The sequence below is a fragment of the Octopus bimaculoides genome, chromosome 1, assembly GCF_046866305.1.
Source record: "Octopus bimaculoides isolate indiv1 chromosome 1, ASM4686630v1, whole genome shotgun sequence".
NCBI classification, from domain to species: domain Eukaryota; kingdom Metazoa; phylum Mollusca; class Cephalopoda; order Octopoda; family Octopodidae; genus Octopus; species Octopus bimaculoides.
Genome location: NC_142928.1, coordinates 158642661 through 158665906, shown reverse-complemented (window position 1 = coordinate 158665906; position 23246 = coordinate 158642661). Strand labels below are relative to the sequence as shown.

General features: G+C 36.5%; 1 protein-coding gene across 2 annotated transcripts in view; it reads right to left on the bottom strand.

The window, feature by feature from the left end:
- Positions 1-2164: 2164 nt before the first annotated feature.
- The window catches only part of LOC106871417 (CD109 antigen), a 78622-nt gene continuing 57540 nt past the window's right edge, over positions 2165-23246 (bottom strand). For both annotated transcript variants that reach the window (XM_089361297.1, XM_089361298.1), the window contains 12 exons: positions 22319-22495; positions 21568-21649; positions 20768-20933; positions 16969-17070; positions 16023-16185; positions 14800-14999; positions 11070-11228; positions 8565-8627; positions 6461-6573; positions 4714-4861; positions 2889-2994; positions 2165-2284 (listed from right to left, as the gene is read on the bottom strand). In XM_089361297.1, the coding sequence (XP_089217423.1) occupies positions 2229-2284; positions 2889-2994; positions 4714-4861; positions 6461-6573; positions 8565-8627; positions 11070-11228; positions 14800-14999; positions 16023-16185; positions 16969-17070; positions 20768-20933; positions 21568-21649; positions 22319-22495 (1535 nt within the window). In that variant the 3' untranslated portion in view covers positions 2165-2228. The remainder of the gene's footprint in view (positions 2285-2888; positions 2995-4713; positions 4862-6460; positions 6574-8564; positions 8628-11069; positions 11229-14799; positions 15000-16022; positions 16186-16968; positions 17071-20767; positions 20934-21567; positions 21650-22318; positions 22496-23246) is intronic.

Sequence of the window (23246 nt, the reverse complement as noted above, 5' to 3'; positions counted from 1 at the left end):
AGTTTCTTAAATCATACCCTACTGTCTTTAAACATAATATCCTGGGTATGACTATAAACTACATCCAGTGATGGAACCCCTGGGGCCCTGGTTTCAGGATTGGAGAAGTGTGGAACCCTCTCTTAGCTACTATTGTTCCCAGGTCTACTCTGGCCCGGAGTGGTAGCACCTGTAAGGGTCCCAGCTATGGGTTAACTAACAAACCCCACTGTGACTGGGGGAGGGGTCGGTAGAATGCAGTGGCCGTATTCCCTAAAAAAGACGGCAAGAAAAAGACAAGGGCGTAGGAGAAGGTTAACACCAAATCTCACCCTAGTACTAGGGTCATGGAATGTGCGTGGGTGTAGTACAAGCGAGGTAAAGAAGAGAGAGATAGGGAGTGTGATGATGAGGAGAAGGATGGAGTGCTGGCATTGAGTGAGACTAAGATGAAAGGTAAGGGAGAGTATCAGCTTGGGAATGTGACTGGACGAGTGTCAGGAGTAGGAGGGGGAGGGAGTGGAATTGCTGGTGAGTGAGCGTGTGAAAAAGAGTATGGTGGAGTGGAGAGAAGTGTCTTAAAGATTAAGGTGGGTTAAGGTGTGATGGGGGAGAAGAGATGTGGGTGTTTTTTAGTACATGTGGTCCAGAGAGTGAAAGGAGTGAGGAAGAAGTAGAGGAGTTCCGGAGGGAATTGATAGAGTGTGTGGATAGTGTGGGGGGAAAAGTGGTTATGCGGATGGACAGGATGAGGAATGAGGAGGTGCGAAGACGAGCAGGAATGAGAGAAAAACTAACAACCAAATTGGATAGACGAATGTTGAGGTGGTTTGGCCACATGGAGAGGAAGGATGAGGAGCGGATGGTAAGGAGGGTGATGAAGGCTGATGTAGGCAGCAGAACCAGAGGTAGACCTCGGTTTGTGTGGATGGATGGATGGATGGATATGGATGGGGTGAGGAAAGCTTTGATGGTTAGAGGAATGGGAGAAGCAAGAGAGTTTATAAATGATAGGAAAGCCTGGAGAGTGTTTGTGGACGGTTGAGTGAGTTTTGATGTTGCTCAAAGGGGTACAGAACCAGAATGATGCGGCGGGGGTAAACCAGCGTATGCTGTAAAGGCCCGCTGCTGATATTGGGGGTTGCGTTCAATGCCTTGATCCGAGCATAGAACGCAGCTCGCCCCTTTGAGCTGGGAAATGAATGGAATGCCTAATGTGTATCTTGAATGGAATGCCTAATGTGTATCTTCCTAGAAAAATGGTGAATAGACCTGGGTATATATAATTAATGGTTTTAGATGTCCCTAAATATACGGGATGATCAATGTTGGAATTAAACTTTAGCATAAAACAATGTCTTTGTTCAATCAGGGCCGACTTAAGGATCAAACAATAGCAGCAGCAGCAGCGGTAGCAGGCAATCCCATGTGAATGACGTAGACTGTCGCTTTTGTGTTACTGGTAATATTGTATTAAATAATGTATCATGTGTTGTAGGTGTTGGATTTTCCTTCAATGATGGTGTTTTGTGATCGTGTTCAGGTTTTGGTGGAGTTGGTTGTGTTTTGTTAACGTTTTTTACGTAAATGCTGTTGTAGTAATTGTTTGGTCCTGACCGAATACACCAGTGACAAAAAACATCCCAGTTCAGCGGTCATTCCATCATTTATCCAGGCATTGTGCGTCTAAGACTATATTATCCAGTATGTCCTTTTTAAAGATGGTATGATCTGAGTTAAGGGTAATGTGGTTGATTTGTCCTGAAGATCAAGTCTCTAACAAGCGGCTGTCTCATTGGCTTGTGCTGTTGATGGAGTTATATGCTTTCATTCTCAGAGATGATAGATAGTATAATGCAGATAACCAAGGCTCTGCAGCATGTCAGACATATATAGTCTGTTCGGCTGGGCGGAAATGACGTGGCTCTTGCTTTGCGCAGCTCTCTCTTATACTGAGAGATAATAGCTTTGCACTACTTAAAAGGAGTTGATGATACGACAGGCAACACGTTGAACGATCTTATGTAAAGGTTTCTGAGATACCAAAACCTTTAGAGAGGTATTCAGGCTATCAAACCAAAAACACACACACACACACACACACACACACACACACACACACACACACACACACACACACACACACACACACACACACACTCACGACAACAAAATACAACAGGAATAAAATTATGTAAAATTTATTGGTACTTTTTATTTAATATACAATTTGATTTGAAGGAAGAATTCTAATCAGAACTCTGGGCAGAGCAATCAATTTCATATGTTTTCACTGTACTTTCACCTGTAAAGAGAAGATATTAAAAAAGTTGATTGTGAATAGAAAAGGAAGTGAAGGAAACAAAGATGGAAAGAAGAGAAGAGATAAAAAGTAGAATTTAAAAAGAAAAAGATGATGATTATCTGAAGGTGCTAGTCAAATGTTATTTTGTGGTTGACTGATTTATTGATTGCTTGATTAGTCGAGGTAGATGTTTATGCTTCAGATGGATTTATGGGATTTATATAACTGTGGAAACAAGTTAAGTTATACCATGTATTCTGTTAGTACGACTCTCTCGTAATATTATTCTTAATTCTCCCCAAATGATCTTCACTTTTCTTGCACCCTGTGTCGTTAAAATATGCAGAAAATGTTCGAGAAAGACAATCGTTTGACTACCCTTTCAGATCAGGAACTGATTTTCTGACGAATCAAAGAAAGTCAATGACATGAATTGTGATAAATTCAGACGCCATAAAATAATTGAAAAAATTCTATTCCATTCTCGGCTATAACTTATTTCACTTCACTTTCATGATTAATGACACACATTCTCAAATATCATCCACAATATTATTGACTATATTATTGACTATATTTGTTTTTTAAAAAAAGGCGTATTTACTTGGATCATAGAAAAGACTTGTTGTGACAGCTTGAGCTACTTTGCGATTTTCAACTTCAAACCACTTTTCAGCTTCCACCTTGAAACAGTATTTCTCTCGAGGCACCTATACAACATAAAAAGAAAAATATATTGAAGTATTACAGGTTAAGAAAGTTTGTCTTTCGATGATATTTCTCCAGACTGAATTCAGCTTTTAGAAAGAGATGTTAGAAGTATTAAAAGTGATAATTACTAAAGATTATACCTATTGCTTTCATCTAGGGACCAAATAAATTTGTTTTTTGTAACGGTCAGCTTTTGATTTTATTTTTACATGCCTACATGTTTAATATATCTTGTATTACTTATCAAAATATCTCTATGTATCCCGATTTCATCACTGGTCATGCTTATGTAAACAAATTACGACACAAAAGACTATCAACGGTTCATTGACCCACATAGACAGTAAATTTGATCAAAGATAAACAGCGCATGACCTTGCAGGTGGGGCCCAGTTAGAATTTTCTTCAGGTCGAGTAGCCCATCCCACTCAAAAGGTCCCTGAATAAGGTTAGTTTAAGGATGTTGAGCAAAACACCCATGTTTCCAAAGGTGAATTATTCAAACCCCAAAGAATTCCTCTCAACACATGGCTATGATGCTCCCCCACTATTTCTGCTCATGATCAGAGATGCACATAACATCAGCCACCAAGGGACATGCTCAACTGGTTAAGGTCAAACAACTGACAAGCAAATCTGTGGTATTAAGCAGAATATTTGTTGTAGCCCATCTTTTATATCAAGACAAAACAATGTACATAATAACACTTCCAATCAATTAAGATCAGAAGCCATGAGAGCCACTGCCTGGTACTGCATCCGGGCATTTATTATTATTATTATTATTATTATTATTATTCAGTATTCTTATTTTTATCACGTGCTTTTACTGCACTATCGAGCGCAGCTCTGTGTGTCTTGGGCATGTGCTGTGGTTTGTTGTGATGCTCTTATTGTTACGGTATTGAAAGTATTTTGCGTAGGATGTGTGCGGTGCCTAGTAGTCCTATTTTCTGCATGTTATATATACTTGTTAGTCCTGCTGTTTTTGTTATGTATTTGTCTGAATATTTTTTACCTAATGCGCCTATTATGATAGGAATTGTTTCTGTCTTTAGATTCCACAGTCGAGTTACCTCTATTTCCAGGTCTTTGCATTTTGAAAGTTTCTCCATTTCTTTTAGAGAAACGTTTTCATCTGTTGGTATTGATACATTGATTAGAAAGCATTTTCTTTCTTGCTGATCTCTGATAACTATATCCGGCCTGTAGTAATGTTTCCAGCTGTTTATCATTTGTAGCGTACAGTTTTAGGTCATCCATATATAAAAGGTGGATGATTGTTTTGCCGTAACAGTTGTATCTGCATCCAGTTCTGTAGTACTAAATATTTTCAACTGGTTGTTGTTATACAAAACGTAAAGCAATGCACGAAAATATCAAGAAAACAGTACATTTATGCAATTTTGATCCAAAGTCTTGCATTTTAAATTTTGCCGAGGTCGATTGTGCTTGTCAAGCCATCCATAGAATGAGCAGTATTAATAGTTAAAGAAGAAAACGAAGTCACTTCTATCTTTCTCTCTGGGGGACGGTAAACTTATCTACTATATTGGTACGTTTAGACATACAGAAAAGACATGACAAAACAATATCAATGGTATCCGACACTTCGCGCCTTAACTATGAACTTAACTCTGCAAACCAATTAAATAAGCAGCACGCCTTTTTACAGTACGGGACCAGGCCCTTTGATCACGAATACAAATAACACTTACTTCTTCAAGATAGATATTAACTTTCGAGTCATCTAATTCAATGCGTTTCACAAATGTTAAAAGCAGATATTTTCCAGTATCAATAACATAACCCGTGGGCAACTGAATTTCGATCAAGCCCATTCCTGATGTTTCATTCGCCAACCAACTAGAAATAGAGAGAAATGAAAGATAATGAATCTAAGGTTATTCTTTATGGTGAGTAATGATGGAACAATATTATTTAAACTTGTTTACCGAAGATATTTTTTTTTATTTCAAATGTTAATTTCCAGAAAAGATTATAAATGTAGTGATGATAATGTTATCTAATTAATAAAAAACCGTTATAGATACGTTATAAATACATGTTTAATTTAGGCATTTATACGAGAGGTGTCTGAAAAGTTTTGAGCCTGCTATATAGTTGAAACAATTTTTTCTGGTAAGTACAGTCTTTTCGGAGTATTCTTGCTCATTTTCATGATTCCGATATTTTAATTTTTTTTGTTGCAGATTTCTGAATAAACAAGCTTCGAATTTACAAGGAAAATGGAGAAAACTGAGTATCGTGCTATCAAAATGTACCTTCATTTGAAAGGCATGACTCCATCAGAAATCCATGAAGATATGGTGAGAACCTTAACAGACAATGCTTCTTCATATGCAACAGTCAAACGCTGGGTAAATGAATTCAAGCGTGGCAGGGAGATTGTGGAAGATGATCCAAGACCAGGGAGACCTCCAACTGCAGCCACCAAGGACAACCTTGACCTTGCTCTTGGTATGATAATGCAAGATCGCCGAATATCATGTCGTCAGATCGCCGAGAGACTGGGCATCTCAACTGAAAGTGCAGACAACATTGTGACAAAAGAACTTGGGTTCTCAAAGGTTTCTGCATGGTGGGTCCCTCGCCTTTTGACTTCTTAACAGAAACGCACCAGGTGCACTTTGTCCACGAGCAATCTGGTTCTGTTTAAAGCTGATGAAGAGAATTTTCTTGCTTGTTTCATTACTATGGACGAAAGTTGGGTCCATCACTACCAGCCTGAAACCAAAGAACAATCAAAGCAGTGGACGCACACATCTTCTCCTACCCCAAAGAAGGCCAGGGTCATTCCTTTAGCTGGCAAAGTCATGGCGTCAGTTTTTGGGGATTCTCAAGGTGTCTTGCTGATCGATTACTTTGAAAAGGGTCACACCGTGACAGGGCTGTATTATTCTCAGCTACTGAAGCGCCTCCGAGAAGCAATCAAAGAAAAAAGGCCGGGAATGCTCACCAGAGGAGTCTTTTTTCATTACGACAATGCTCCAGCCCACACCTCAGTGGTTGCTATGGCAACAATTCGTGATTATGGATACGAACTTGTTCCTCATCCGCCTTATTCGCCAGACTTAGCCCCCTCTGACTTTCATCTATTTCCAAAAATGAAAAAAAACTGGCTGGTCGCCATTTTGCCAGTGACAATGACGTCATAGACGCTGTAGGAAGTTTCTTGGAGTCCCAAACAAAAGGAGTTCTTCTACGCAGGGATAATGCGCTTCAGCACCGCTGGAGAAACTGTTCAGCCATCGAGGGGGACTATGTTGAAAAATAAATCATCAGAAGTCTTGTACTATGTTTTGTTGTTTTGAGGCTCAAGACTTTTCAGACACCCCTCGTATATTATCAAAAGGAAAGATATTTAAGAAAAAATGCTGTCCCTGAGAAACAGTTTGTTCACAGATTTATAATTAAAGTTTAAATTTAAAAAATATCACATACGTGCTGCATATTTGTAAACTGAATTTCTGGCTACTTGTACAATTAGCTTCAACTGTAGATACAATATTAGATTTCGATTCTTCCTCTTTCAGAACATTATACTGCCATGAAGTCTGTAATAAAAATCATAATTGATGTTTCTGCTATATTCAACTGAATAAAAAGGCTCTGTAAAGGTGGTGGAAATGCAGAAACACAATTCGTGTTAGACTAAATACTTCATGCTATTTAGTTGTCTGAAATGATTTTGAATTTTCAAGGCTTAACTTGTCATTCATCGGTTATGTTAAGTACCAAGTATGTACAGAGTCAGATTCAATCGACTATATCGTGTATCTTTATAATATATGCTGCCTTATGTTAGAAAGTAATATTAAGCGAGGGCTCGTGGTTGAATACCAAGCAAAATACCAAATGATGTTTAGTTTCCTATTTTTACGCTCTCTACTGAATCTTAATGCAATGTCGATCGTAATGAAAAAAGGATTTGCTAAAGTAAATGTCACTATATTTTAATTGAACTCTAAACTGACCAACAAAGGTGTTCCTATGTATCGCTAGAACTGCCAGAAACAGTAGCCAAATCTATGTTCAATAGAAGAGAAGTATACACTGGATAATATAGTCCTAGATGCACTATGTTAACAAGAGGCAAGGTCAGGTGTAAGACGCCTTCGATCATATGGCATAGAGTTAAACAACTGCAGCAAATAAACATTCTAACTTATATTTCTAGTCTCTCTTACTGTTTACAAAGTGTGTGTTTGTGTGCACGCGCCTTGCTCTGATATATTCAGTTTAAAAAGTCAGTGTCTATATTTTCTAGTACTAGAGAATAAAGTTAAGTTCATATTGTTATGAGCACACGCAATTTCAGTCTCCAGCTAATTTTACTTTAACATTTTAGCGTTCAGATTACTCTTTCAAATGCTTATTTAATCACATTGTTTTGAATTACTCTTTACTCTTTTACTCTTTTACTTGTATCAGTCATTTGACTGCGGCCATGCTGGAGCACCACCTTTAGTCGAACAAATCGACCCCAGGACTTATTCTTTGTAAGCCTAATACTTATTCTATCGGGGACGTAAACACATCAGCATCGGTTGTCAAGCGATGTTGGGGGGGGGGGGGGGACAAGCAGAGACATACAAACATATACACACACATACATATACGACGGGCTTCTTTCAGTTTCCGTCTACCAAATCCACTCACAAGGCTTTGGTCGACCGAGGATATAGTAGAAGACACTTGCCCAAAATGCCACGTAGTGGGACTGAACCCGGGACCATGTGGTTGGTAAGCAAGCTACTTACCACACAGCCAATCATTTATTAGCAAGTAGCTTTGATAAGATTGCTTGTTTTTAGAATGACAATGTATGGTAGCTGTGAGAGGCAGCATGTGGGCCATTTTGAACATAAAACACGCAGAATATTTTGGTCTCATATAACCTGCTTAAATGCTTAAAGGTTAGATAAGCTGCTTCTGCACTTGATAATATATACGAACGTTACACTTCACATTTTCGTTAATCCCCTAAATAATTAAATTGTACGGTTAAGCAATGATTATAGAATTAGAAATCTTAAATGTTCAACACAATTTAAATTTCTATATATGAATTTTACATACACTTTACTAATGCCAATAATGCATTCAAGGCAAGCTTAGAATCTCCTTTCCCATCGATATAAATCATAAACTTTCTGCAGGGTAAAGCAAATAATCAATGTTTATTATTCAATCTCTAAACATATTATGCTGTATGTTTTCGTTCAGAGATCTTTAGTAAACCTATATTTGAACGAAAATATACGTTCAGTGTACTCTAAGGTATCTGTCACTTATTTCCAACTCGAAATACTTCGTTCATGATGTTATTTCTGTTTTCTATCATTAACTATCAGTAACTATCATGAAGTATCAGTAACTATCATTTCTAACTTCATAATAAATCATAACTGATTCAAAATACTTTGTGTACTTATACTTCCTTATATACAGATTCAAAATAAATAATAAAAGGAAATTATAATTTTTGCATGGAAATTTTAAACAAAAAATGAATATGTTAAGAGGTTAATGGACTTAAACATACTTGCACAAGAACAAAACCTTTTCCCTCTCCTTTAAACGTTATAGATGTGGTATCTGGTGGCATCTGCAAAAAAAAAAAAAAAAAAGGAGAAATATTTAAAAAATCAAGGATTACTTATTCATTATATGTTTAAGCAAGATATTCTTTTATTCTTTTATTTGCTTCAGCCACTTAACTGCGACCATGGTGGAGTACCACCTTAAAGGATGTTTTAGTTGAAGAAATTGATACCAGGACTTATTCTTTGTAAGCCTAGTATTTATTCTATCGGTCTCTTGCCGTACCGCTAAATTACGGGGATGTAAACATACCAACATCGAGCGATGGTGAGGCAACAAACACAGACACAAAGACACACACATAAATATACACACACACACACACACACACACACACACACACACACACACATATATATATATATATATATATATATATATATATATATATATATATATATATATATATACGATGGGCTTCTTTCAGTTTCTGTCTACCAAATCCACTCACAAGGCTTTGGTCAGCCCGAGGCTATGGTAGAAATCACTTGCCCAAGTTGCCACTCAGTGGGACTGAACCCAGAACCATGTGGTTGGGAAGCAAACTTCTTACCACACTGCCACGTCAAATAATTTTATATAATGGCGGTGCTGTAGCATGGTCACAGCTCGTGAACTGAAACTGGTTCAACTCAATACAATTCAACATGATATAAGTTCTCTATATGTTTTAATGTTGGTAACTTGTATATTTCGATATGTGAAGCCGATTTGCTAATTTGGTGTGGTGAGAAATTTTAAACTTCGAGAGGACATGAAATAATTTATTTTGGAATAGCGGATCTCGAAACATATAAAGTTAGAAATAATAGCGTGGCGTACATTTTGAGTTAAGAGACTTACCGATACAAAAAAAACCCCCCAGCTTTTTTTAACTCAATGTATGTATATATATTTATTATACTTATGTGTGTGAAAGTGTATGTATTTACACCTACCCACAGACATATACACACATACATATATATATATGTGTATGTATGTATATATATATATATATATATATATATATAGTTTATAGATTAGAGACAAGTCAACCCCTTTAATTCTTGATATTTTGTGTCAGTCAGACCTTTTTATATGTAAACATATATACATTTTTTTTGTATTAAATGTATTAATATTTTTTTTTATATCGACTTTCCTAACTTGCGTATCCTTACATTTACTCCTATATACACACACTACTGGTCACTGCTGGTGACATGCAGCATGGCACTTCCGTAAATTTCTTTAACATCAGGCGAGAGACAATTTTTCTCAAATGTTGAAGAATCAAAGCCCCTTTTAGCAACCCATCCGGTATTCTAGGAGTATTTGTTTTCCTGACATGGCTCTTCATTGCAATTAATACTATTTTTTTTCTGTATCTTTAGCTCTATATTTTCAATAGTTTTGGTTATAACTGTTCCAGTATTGCTTTTTCCACTGCCATATGCATACGATCGTCTCGAAGTTCAATCCTCAATAGTGTATTTTCTAGGGTTTAAACAATATAATATTTAAAATGTTTATTCTCTTATTCTTTTTGCTTGGTTTGAGATGTGAGTTATCTGGAGCAAGAAAATATTGCTATATCAAGTTATGAAAATTATGCAATTTTTCCCTGTTTTTCCTTCTTCGAAATATCATTTAAGCTTTGTAGTAGACGTTTAAGTAATAAATAAAATAAAGAGTAAATAAAATTGTTTGAGTGGAAGATTATACAACTATTGTAAATTGTATAAAAGCTGATTTCACTGGTAAAACTAAGACATTTATCAAGAATGGCTAAAACAGGATGTTAATATTTCTTTGATCTGTTAAGCTAAAATCAGACGGGGAATGGCTCGGAAAAAGTATGGACTCGAAAGATATTGGTTGGGCATATTGTTTTACAAGTTCTCGGCCTTACGCTTAAATCTCGCGTAAATTGCCTTTGCATCACCTATAATCGAAAAATTTCTGAACTATGAGATCTGTATGTACCGCTACATCAAGACTAGTGAGATTTAAATGATTCCTTGTTCGTCACAGTACAGCGCTACAGATAAAATGTGAACCGGTAACTGATATATTGGTTAACACACTCGTAACTCTCATGACCCGATACATGCTGATCCCTTGAACTTGCATAATAAATAAAGTTTGATCATTTGAGATGAGATAGATCGATTTATGGGTTATGTTGGTACCAGAAAAATCTAGTATCGACAGCTATGTGTAAAATGAGATACTGCAGAATAAGGTTAAGTGAAGCAATGTAGAATGTATTAAGACAGTGCCGAATGAAGTCAAGTAAGAGTATACAATGAAGTGAGGTGAGTTAGTGTAGAATAAAATGAAGAGAGGTGGTGTAGAATAAAGTCATAAGTCGATTAATAACTTTTAGAATTTGAATTAATGCTAAAAAATGTGATTATAATAAATACATTTGTAAACTAAACAAGTTTAAATGACAGCTTACCACATGTTTGTACAGGATTGTGTTGGTTTCGGAGGTAACAGTTGGGAATGAGTAACTGTAGCCAGTGTTATCTACCACTTGTATTGTTACGCTTTGGTCACAACAGCTATTAATCATGGGTGCAAACTGCGCTAGAGCTTGAAGGGCAATGACTGTGCTCTAAAGAAAACAATAAAATGGAAACAGAATTGTAGAACATGTGCAGAGTTGAATATTTATTGAATAACAAATATTTTTGAAACAAAAATCAGAAATTGAAGCATGGAGGAAATTTACATTCCAATGAAGTTAACGTCAGCAAAACTAAAAGAATACGTATTTAAAAAAGCTTTAAAATAACCTAAAGTCCAAACGTAGTGATTTACATGGAAATATTCTTTACAATGTTAGAGTTTGTTATATATGTCTTCACAGTGCAACACAATAGGCGAGTGTCCAGGTATAACTCCAGATTGACCAATACTCTGTAAGTGGATTTTGTAGATGGAAACTGCACTGAAACATGGTACGTGTGTGTGTGTGTGTGTGTTCATTGAAAGAGACATTTCCATTAGCTAAGATATTAACGAATTCACCAAACATATATGGTAACTCAGAACGTAAATGTTTGAGACGAATACCGAAATGCATTCTATTCAATGCTCTAGCGATTCGGTCAATCCAGCAAACTGAATGGATACTTTATTTTTACTGTCATCTGAAGCCTGGAAAACAAAGATGTCCTCGACGAAATTCGAACTCATATGGTAAAGAACACTGATAGACACACAAGCACACATATGTATGTATGTATGTATGTATGTATGTATGTATGTATGCATGTATGTATGTATTTATGTATTATGTACGAACGTACATACATACATACATACATACATACATGACTGACAAAGTGTGGGTTGTCGGATACTCATACGCTGAAACTGATGAGGGAGTCCATCATTATATATACATACATACATACATACATACATACATACATAATACATACATACATACATACATACATACATACATACATACATATATATAGGGGGAGAGAGGATTTGAAAATGCAGGTCTTTTAAAGATGTTTATTGACTTGACCGGTTTCACTTTTTAATAATAGATTTTCAAAAATAAAATGTAAGGCTTTGTGAAGCCTTTGTTGTTAAATAGTCTCCCATATCTCTCAACACACAATCCAAGAAATACAGAAGCCTGCACGATTATATACAAGAACATTCCACTTCAGTGTCAAGACTCACGTTTAAAAAAAGCACTCGAAACCCATAAAATAATAAAAAGCAAGAGACAAGCCAAATCCCTAAAAAAACTTACTCACCAATGCAAAATTACTCAACACAAGCCCAACACCCACCATTAAAAAATTTGGTCGCTCTAACTGCAGGACCTGCATCCACCTCATTGAAGGAACAATATATAAATTCCAATCAGGACACACTTTTGTCGTAAAAAATAACTTCATCAACGCATCAAAAAATTTACTTTATGCCATTAGGTGTGAAAGGTGCCACAAAGACTACATAGGGTAGACTAGTCAAACCCTCAAAGATAGGATGACAGTCCACTGCCAACAATTGATGGATTCCACCACAAGACAGATACCACTTAGTGGCCACTTAAACCTCTGTGCACAAAACAAGTCCCCCAAATTCCTAGTTTTCCCACTGTACCAATGCCCAGACAACACTACTGACCAAACACGGATAAATAAGGAAAATATACTTATTCAAAAATACAGACCACAACTCAACATACTCTAACATACCCCCTGGTACAAATCCACAACAAACACACACGCAAATACAATGCAAACCTCCCACACAAACACACATACACACACACACGGACAAACAATATCCCCACGCTCTAGCACAAACCCACACACACTCCAAGAAAGAACACACACACATATATACACATGCAATATGATTCTAGCAATCACAACCAACACTCACTCACACACACACATGTAAACACGTGCATGCACACATCTACGCACACCGCCCTGACAATTACAAGACACACTCACACAAACACCCTCACATACACAGGTACACACACAAACACGCAAATACAACACAACCCACCCTATACACGCATATATACACACATACGTGCACACACAAACACTCACAGATATGTACAATAACACACGCTGCCCTGACAAATACAAGACACACAGATACACTCACACAAACACACCCACACGTATACACACACATTGCACAAACTAGAAATGAAACACAATAATACACCCAAACATATGCATGCACCATACACAAAAATAACATATACACACACACGCATTCACAGGTGCACACACACACTTCGCCACAACAAATATAGCACATATATGGGTTTTAATAATATCTTAATATAATAAGTATTTTATATGCATTCATTTGTTATTTATTGTTCGTTGATATATACATTCTTTTATTATTATTATTATTATTATTATTATTGTATTTTGAACTGAAGATTAGCTATATTTTTGAATAGAATTGATTTTTGATAGTTTTAATCGATTTAAATATTTTTTCTATTTGAAAATTTGGTTATGAAACACGTGTAGTCGTTTTATTATCATTATCTTATGATATTTACCTTGTATTATATTATATTTTTTTTCTATATGTGACAGTGGATTTTCATCGGTGAGTTCATGAACCTTGGCTTTTTCCCCTACAACTATATATTTATATTTTATACTGTGAAACTTAATCTAATTTTAATTTTTAATAAATTGAATTTGATTTTTTTTTAACCTGTAAATTTGGATTTTTATCCCTAATAATATTATTGTATATATATATATATATATATATATATATATATATATATATATATACTATTTTGCGTATCCGACCCCTCCACATTCTATAACTTCCCCAACCCGTTTATTCCTTCTTCCAAATTTATCCGCAACCTAAGTGACCTACTAGCCTGTAGCCCTTTCTCCACTCACGGCACTTAACCTGGGTCCTTCCTTTCCTCTAGCACACACTGCCGTATCTTTCCGTTTCTCTCTGACACCACTCTGACACCACCGTATACATAGGTACCCACAATCGCTCCTTCCACGCTACTAGCTCACTGAACTGCACCTGGAGTGGTTTGATTTTAATACATCCTCTGCTCGATTTGCCACTCTCTGTACATTGGACAAAATGGTCGGCGTCACTTATATTGACTGCTTTTTTTAAAGTTAAAGCTACGGCTTTAAATCTCCCCAGCGTTATCTCACTTTGGTATTCCCAATTCAGGAAATTTAGAGACCCACAAACGCACGTCTTGGAATCAGAAGGAAGTACTGGGCAATATGGTGTTTTTACTATAAAAGAAAATTTTTTCTCCCATAAGAAAGAATTTTTAACTGCAGTGAATTTGTCTTTAGAAGTTAAAATGTGTCAGAAATATATTTTAACTAACGTAAAGTTCAAGTTCGTGTATTCCTTATCACTACTCGGCGATGATGGTGTTATATATATATATATATATATATATATATATAAACTGCTATAGCAGAGACTCCAGCAAAGAAGATCTGAAGAAGGAATTGTAATTCCGAAATATCATCGTACTATAGATAACCAAATTACAACAGGTATATAGTCCATTTTTTGTTCTATAGTGCATTGTTGCACCATTCTAAACTTTTTATTCTTTATATATATATATATATATATACAGAGAGAGGGGGTGGAATTGTATGCATGCTTACCTGAGTTGAATCATAACCGCCTAAGGACGAACGCATTTTGACCAGCCACCTCAAAATCGGTAATCCCTTTTCAACTTCGTTTCTTTTAGCATATGCCAATAAGACGTAAGCGCTCATTTCTACATCTGCTTCTTCCACAACCTCGTCTTCAGCATACCAAGAACGTTTTATTTTCAACGATTTCCAGTATTTGAAATCTCCTATTAAACGACAGAAAATTCAATAATTATTTTCACCCTCTAGGTGTTTTTAGTGTAGAAGCTATTATCTTCATTTGTCAAACCTATTTGGACGTCAAATCATAGGTAGATTGAACTTAGGGAAGCATGGGATATTTCGGGTGATTGACAAGTAGGTAATTGAGAGATTCATCAATAGTATTTTTCTCGAAAAAGCGTCAGAGAAATTTTGGAAGCCTCAAAGCCTAGTTCTTATTTTCTTTCACAAGAAATGATATCATAGACTTTGAGAAAAAGACCAGTTTCACAATTTCATAAACATTGTACACTTGCTTTGGTGATTAGCCCCTTTTAGCAATCATTTTCTTCCGCTCCTGAAGATAATCAGTGGTAGCGAATACGCACACACACGCACACGCACACACACACACACACACACACACATCTTTGTGTGATTTCAAAGATGGTTTTTCCAGTGAAAAGTTAGAACCATGGGGTACTTGTATGATTATCCAGTTCTACATTTCTTACATTTCAACCTTAAAATCAGCATCATTAATTATAAATATTTATTTCATTCATTAACACGTATCTCTTATCAAGGTTCATTCTTTCATACGTGATACCAGTTAGCATTTTGGGGAAATCAGGACAGAAAGAGAGAGGTAACAGAGTACGAGAACTGATTTCGATTGCAAGTAGTAACGATTCTATTTCATTTACGTCACTGAATATCAAAACTTCACATAACATCATATTCTCTTCCTCTGCAGATAAGCTTCCTTAATATTTGTAATCTAAATAACTGGCCCAAATATTTATTTAGCACAAATACCACTGAGAGACTTTGCCTCAACTGATTGGCATTTGATCAAGAGAAACACCCTTCAACAAATAAAGATTACTGTTAAAATGAAAGAAAAGCTGGTAGTAATTTTATGATGTGAAAATTAAAAACTCTTAGCCGGTTCAGTGCTGTTTCTGGAAGATCCGCTGTCCACCGGCTTTATGGGCAGTAAAAATAAGAATGAAATACTATCTTACCTTCAATGACAGCATAACTTTCTAATTCTGCTCGTAACTCTTCGAACGTCATGTCATTTCCCAACAATGCATTGGCATACATTAAAATAGCTTTAGAATACATATTGCTTGGTACACTTTTCAAATACAATTCGGCTAAAGTTATTGCTACCTCTGTGGAATTCTGAAATTTAAAGAGACAAGTTAAAAATAAAAATTAAATAGCTCTTTTTCACTTCAACAAAAGCTAATGAAGTTCCGAGTCCATCAATGAAACACGCGACAGAGGGTTAAATCTCAATTAGAATCAACGTAAGAAATAATATGTAAACACGGAAATTCTGTGCAAATTTAGCGCTATGTGTCCATATAGTTCTCAAACTATTCCATGACTAACTCAACGAGCTGTATGACAACAGAATAGCTTTTAACTTCTTATATCAAAGAACTTATCCCTTTTAGTCAGTGTTCTAGCCGGTTTTCTCCACAGGTTGTGAAAAGACAAATGGCTTGTATTTCATCAACGGTAACGTAATGTTTCCAGTGACAAAACGTAGAGTGTCCTGAGCCACTCTATATAATATAAACAGGTTCTATAGAGAGGCTCGTATTTCGATTTGGCTTTTGGTTAAAGAAATTTCACTTAATTTATACTGTTAACACGCAAATTTTCATTTCGTTCCCACTAAAACTTTAAGGATTTATACGTTAAAATTTTTAAAATATGTATAGTTTAGATAACTCCATAGTTCTGCTGAACCAGTTCTGTGACTCATTTTATTTATAGTAGTAAACTCTCCGAGAAAAACAGGAAAAAAAAACGTTGTTTCCTCTGCTTTATACCATGACACAGGATGAAATTAGCAACGTTTTTTGCGTTCCTTGAGCTTCATAAGCTTTTACTATATTCACTCAAGTTTATTACATCCGAATCGTTCTGTCTATATTATCGTTTAAATATACTCACTCTCGTTGGCTCCAGGTTTTCATGTGTATCAATTAAATCTCTGTATTCGAGTAAAGCAAGTAGAACGTATGCTGTCATTGCTGTTCCTTCAGAAGCACCACCCTGGAATATACGAAGAAAATGTTTGTTAAATGGCCTTCAATATTAATAAACCTATAAATGTTTATTTTCTAACGTAAGCACTAAAACAGATGTTTTCTTTCCTTTTTATTTTTTTGTTAAGGAAAAAATAAGTTAATTAAATCCACCCAGTATTTGGCTGTATCTCATTTTATTGACTCCAGAGAGATGAACAACAAAATTTACCTTGTCGGGATTTGAACTCAGAGCATAAAGAGCCAAAACAATACTGCAGGGAATTTTATTTGACCTGCTGATGATTCTGCAAATCCACCATTCTTATCAATCCATTAATAGTGATAATCTCTTATATTGTGACAAAGGCCTTATATTTGTAGAGTAAAAGAGTGTAGCTGATTAAATGTACTAAAATTTGTACATGCATCGATCTCAAGACAGAGTAAAAACTAATCAAAGATTATTGATATTTGAACATGTAATGTTGAAAACGAAACTGAAAGCAATGTTTTTTTTAATTCGGTTAGATACTTTATCCTACTGTATATATATATATATATATATATATATATATATATATATATATATATATATATATATCTGTAAAAATATGTGACACTTATTCGGTAGCCATGATAAAACTCCGAGCTTCTGATGCCGGGGTGGGAACCCACGCCAACATCTCTTCAGTTATCCGGCCATTGAAGAGATAACTGAAGAGATGTTGGCGTGGGTTACCACTCCGGCATCCGAAACTTGGAGTTTTATCATGGCTACCGAATAAGTGTCACATATTTTTACAGATAAACCCCTCTATTTACATAATAACGAGGTCTCTTTCTTTCTTTTGTTGTCCTTTCTATCAATATATATGTGTGTGTGTGTGTGTGTGTGTGTGTGTGTGTGTGTGTGTGTGTGTGTGTGTGTGTGTGTGTGTGTGTGTATAGTCAGGCCAAAAGGATGGCTCCCTCACAGACGACAGTCCAACTAGGATCAATGAGGTACTGAATGACCAGTTCGAAAGTGTTTTTACCACCCCGTTGAAACACAGACAAGTGAACGAACCAGTGGACTTCTTTGCCGCTTCACCTATAACCAATGAGGCAGTTACGATAGAAAACATCGACATTAGCGAAAGAAGATATACTACTAGCCATAGATGAAGTAGACACAAACTCAACTGCTGGTCCTGATGGTTTCCCAGCAATCCTCCTCAAATTATGTAAGCATGCCCTGGCAAAACCCCTCCAGATTCTCTTCCAGAGCTTTCTTGCAAATGGCAGACTGCCAAGCAAGCTGAAGGAGGGAATAATATGCCCAATCCGTAAAGGAGAAAGCAGAGCAGATGCCAAAAACTATAGGCTTCTCTCTCTGACTTCATGCATCAGCAAGGTCGTGGAACAGATAGTCAGAGGGAAACTAATCGCATTCCTTGAAGAAAATAATTTGCTAGTGAAACCCAGCATGGCTTTCGACCAGGTAGGAGCTGCCTGACCCAACTCTTACAACATTATGACTGGATGTTGAGGCAGTTACTCAACAATTCAAATGTGGACGTAATATACCTTGATTTTGCAAAAGCTTTTGACAAAGTGGATCATTGTATGATATGCCACAAACTGCATGATCTCGGCATAGCTGGAAAACTTGAAGAATGGTTACATGACTTTCTGAAAGACAGAAGTCAGGCAGTAGTGGCTAATGGAGTCACCTCTATGAAAACATAAATAATGAGCGGTGTTCTACAGGGAAATGTCTTGGGACCACTGCTTTTTATTGTGGCCCCCTCAGATATGCTCTCAAGTGCCTGGATAGCCACCCTTGCAAGCTACGCACACGATACGAAAGTCTCGCAGAAAATACAGAACGCCAGCGATGTTGCACATCTCCAGCAGGAGTTGGTCTCAATTTATAGATGGGCTGAGGATAATAATATGCAGTTTAATGCTGAAAAATTCCAAGCCCTGCGCTACCAGCGTCCAAAACTGAATATGAAACTTACAGAGTACACTGGTCCACAGGGAATTTCAATCAAAGAGCCTAAATCAGTGAGGGACTTAGGTATCGACATGAGTAATGATACCTCTTTCCAAGTGCACATTACCAGGATGGCGACAAAGTGCAGATGACTGGCTGACTGGAACCTGAGAACATTCAGAACTAAAGATAAGGAAACCATGATGGTCCTCTGGAGGACATTCGTCCTCAGCCGCCTGGATAACTGCTCACAGCTATGGTCACCCACCAGTGTGAAATTAACAGCGGACTTTGAAGCAATCCAGAGAAGATCCACAAAGAAGATCGTCTCTTTGCATCTACTCAGCTACTGGGAAAGGCTGAAACAGCTAAGACTCTACTCCCTGGAGAGAAGGCGGGAGAAGTATGCAGTAATATACATCTGGAAGATCCTGGAAGGAATTGTGCCAAGTTTTGGCATTGAAAGCTACACCAATGCCAGAACGGGACGACACTGCATAGTGCCAAAGATCCCAGCAACGCCATCGCGCTTCAGGACCAGTTACTGCAACAGCCTGGGTTTCAGCGGCCCACAGCTTTTTAATATTCTCCCAAAGAGCCTGAGGAACCTGCACAAAGTAGATGTAGACGTTTTTAAATGAAAGCTGGAACTCTTCTTGTCGAGAGTCCCAGATGAACCTACCTGACGGCAAGAGGTGCAAATTAGAGTAGCTATATCAAACTCCATTCTTCACCAAGTGCCACATATTGGAGGAGGATCTCAGTAATAAAAGTGTAGCAAAACGGCTATATATATAGCTACTGCTGTCTATCACCTGCGGATGATCTCTACTCAACCGCTACACAGCTGCTACTCAACACTCCTACCAAGGCCAGACTACCTCTATTTATATGTCTTGGGAGATCCTACTTCTTCGCCTGGGGGCGTCGACACAACATATATGTATATGTTTATATGTATATGTATGTATATGTATATACGTATATATATATGTATTAGGTTTAATTTTCATTTTATATTTTGCATTTTCAAACTAATTTTCGTTAAATTACTTTGATTTTATATATCATTTTAAAGCCCGTTTTGCGCTCTATCTAATCATGCTGCTCTTTTTCTCTTTGATTAATTAGGCCATTTTTTCTGGAACGTTGAATATAACATGGACAAAAAGCAAATTCGCACAATTTTCTTATTCCAGTTCAAGCTAGGCCGAAAAGCTGCTGAAACAGCTCGCAATATCAACGATGCGTTTGGCTCAGGAACCGCTAATGAACGTACAACACAATGGTGGTTCAAGAAATTTCGTTGCGGTGACGAGAGTCTTGAAGATGATAAGCGTAGTGGTCGGCCATCGGATGTTGACAACGATTAACTAAGAGCCTTAGTGGAAGTCAATCCACGAACAATTGTTCGAGAGCTTGCTTCTGAATTAAACGTAACGTATACGGGGCAAATATTAGGCAGCCTGCCGCAGCAACCACCAGATTCTGGCTTTGTCACATTCTGTGAAACGCTGAATCTCCTTGAAAACTACGTTGAGGCTACATGAAGTGTTCGGCCATTTGTAAGTTCATTTCACGAGAAGACTGTTTCATTGATTGGATCAATTGGAACACTCGGCGCCGTAACCGACGGTGTGCCAGTTTGTTTAATAATTATCTGAATGTCTATGCGCGCGCGCGCGCGCGCGTGTACGTGAGTGTCATGATATATGCTTTTTGTGAATAGCGCAAATATTTTTACCTGCATTGCTTTGTGAAGGACTTGACCGACCTCGAAAAATTTTCCATTTTCAGACTGTCGAATGAACAACCATTTGACTGCTTTAACTAAGACATTATCATCAATATACACCTCAGGCATACTCTTCTTGGCTTCAGCAAAACATCTTAGAACGAAGGCTGTTAACCTGGAAAAATTTTAAATTATGTTCATCTTCATACATGTATATAAGTAGAACACACACACACACAAACACACACATATATATATATTGTATGTATATATATATATATATATATATATATATATATATATATATATACATACAAACATACATACAATATATATATATATATATATATATATATATATATATATATATATATATATATATATATATATATATATATATATATATATATATATATGCATACAAACAAACACACAAGTGACTTGAGATACTCGTTCTGCCTTGGTTTTGTCTATTTATCTATCTATATGTCTAGGCAGACAAGCAGACAGACGGATAGATAGATATAATTACAGGGTACAAAACTTGTTGGAAAACTGAGGCTCGAGTTTGTAGCGTTAATTAGCAAACAATTAACACTAATAAAAGCTAATAACTCGTAAAATTTCTATATTACTTGCTCTAACGCTGGTTATATTTTCAACGAGGTTTTGAGATAAGCTGAAGTTTCAAGTTGTAACTAAATAACAAAGTAAATTATTATATAACACTTAGTACAGAACTGTGTTGTTTCAGCAAACTTCGTCACATTTACATGTTACACAGTTTTTTTTTTTTTTAGTCTACTTACCATGTACTTCCTCTTGAATCATTTTCTCCAAAAGCACTAAATGCACCAGATTTGTGTTGATATCTAAGTTGATTTTGGTAACCTTCGAAAAAAAAAAATCAAACTTTATGGAAACAATTGATACAGATCTACAAGACCTTGCTTATATATTTGACGCTTTCATTAATTAGTTGGGTTAATTAGACTGTGGTCGTTGCGACACCGATTTAAAGGGTGAAATCAATCATACCAAACTCAGAACGTATTTCGATATATATTCATCGAAACACAAAATTACGAGATATAAAAGACACAAGTATAAAGAAATTTCTATTTATTACGCTACAAAGTAACAAATATTTATGCCTGTAAATGTTTGCACAAATTCTATGTACAGCCGGTCGTCAATCGCGCGCATCATAGTTACGAGAAAACATAGACAGTGCCTCAGCCTCTTCGTCGTTGACCCAATGTAACAGCCAGGGTGTAACAGCTGGTTGGGAGAAAGGGTTGTATCAGCATTTAGTTAGTTCTTATAATAAGGTGAAACAACGTGAAATGGAGTGTCTTAGTCAAGGGCATAACGCACCACCCAGTACGGGGATTAAAGCCACGATCTAATGATCATGAACCGAACACCCTAACTATAAGAGCCATGGACCTTCACAAACAACTACTCGCACTAGAAAACATCATTGATTCATGTGGAATACATATGTAAGGAAGTTTTATTGAAAACCTCTCGACAATAAAAAAACGAATATTGACTCACCATGTCGCGTGTACTCAATCAGTTGTGCTTTAAGATCATCACCCAATCTGTTACTTGCTTCCAGGTACTTGTAAACCAAAACATTTGGATAGAAGTTGATCATGTTTTGTTCTCCACAACCACTTGGCTTTCTGACAAGACCAGAAGCGGCAGCATCAACTTGAGACATTAAATCACCTGTTTTATCAAGTATAAAATAAAAAGTTTTAAGGATTTTATTTCATGCAACACATTCTTTTTGTTTTTATATTGACTGATGGAGTTAGTTATCTGTTATTCGATTTCATCGATCCCAGCTTAATACAGATATTTTTAAATCGACCCCGGAGTGATGAGGGATTACATAGGTCTTGGTAGAATTTGCGTTTATAATGTAAGTGGATGAAACTAAATACAAGATTGTTATTTGGTTTCAAAACAGCCCCGAACATACAGACAGGCCTATATGAAAGACGCTCCATTCGTGATCATAGCATTTTCTACAGTTCTAGTATAACTAAGACTACACTATTCAGTGTACCCTGCCGTTTCTTAACGATAGGATATGATTTAAGTGAGATCCTACTGCTAATTCTAGTGAGTCGTGCTACCATATTGAGATTCCATAAAGTATATAAGCCTGGTGCTCCGCTATATTTGGCATCCCGTAGGCCAAAAATTGAATATATGAGCGCAGGAAAACAATTCTGCCACAATTCTCTTGTGCTCGATCCTTTTCAGTATGTATTGGCGTGTGCATTTTAAGTGATGTTAATTGCATTTTAAATGATGTTAATGGCCTAATTGACAACTGAAAAGATAACTGAAGCGTTTACATTGAATAGGTAAACTATAATTGTATAATTGAATACCTCGTTAATAGACAAAGTGTAGTGTCAACCAAAGATATACAAACTATTGGCTCTTCAACTTGGAAGCCTTCAACTTT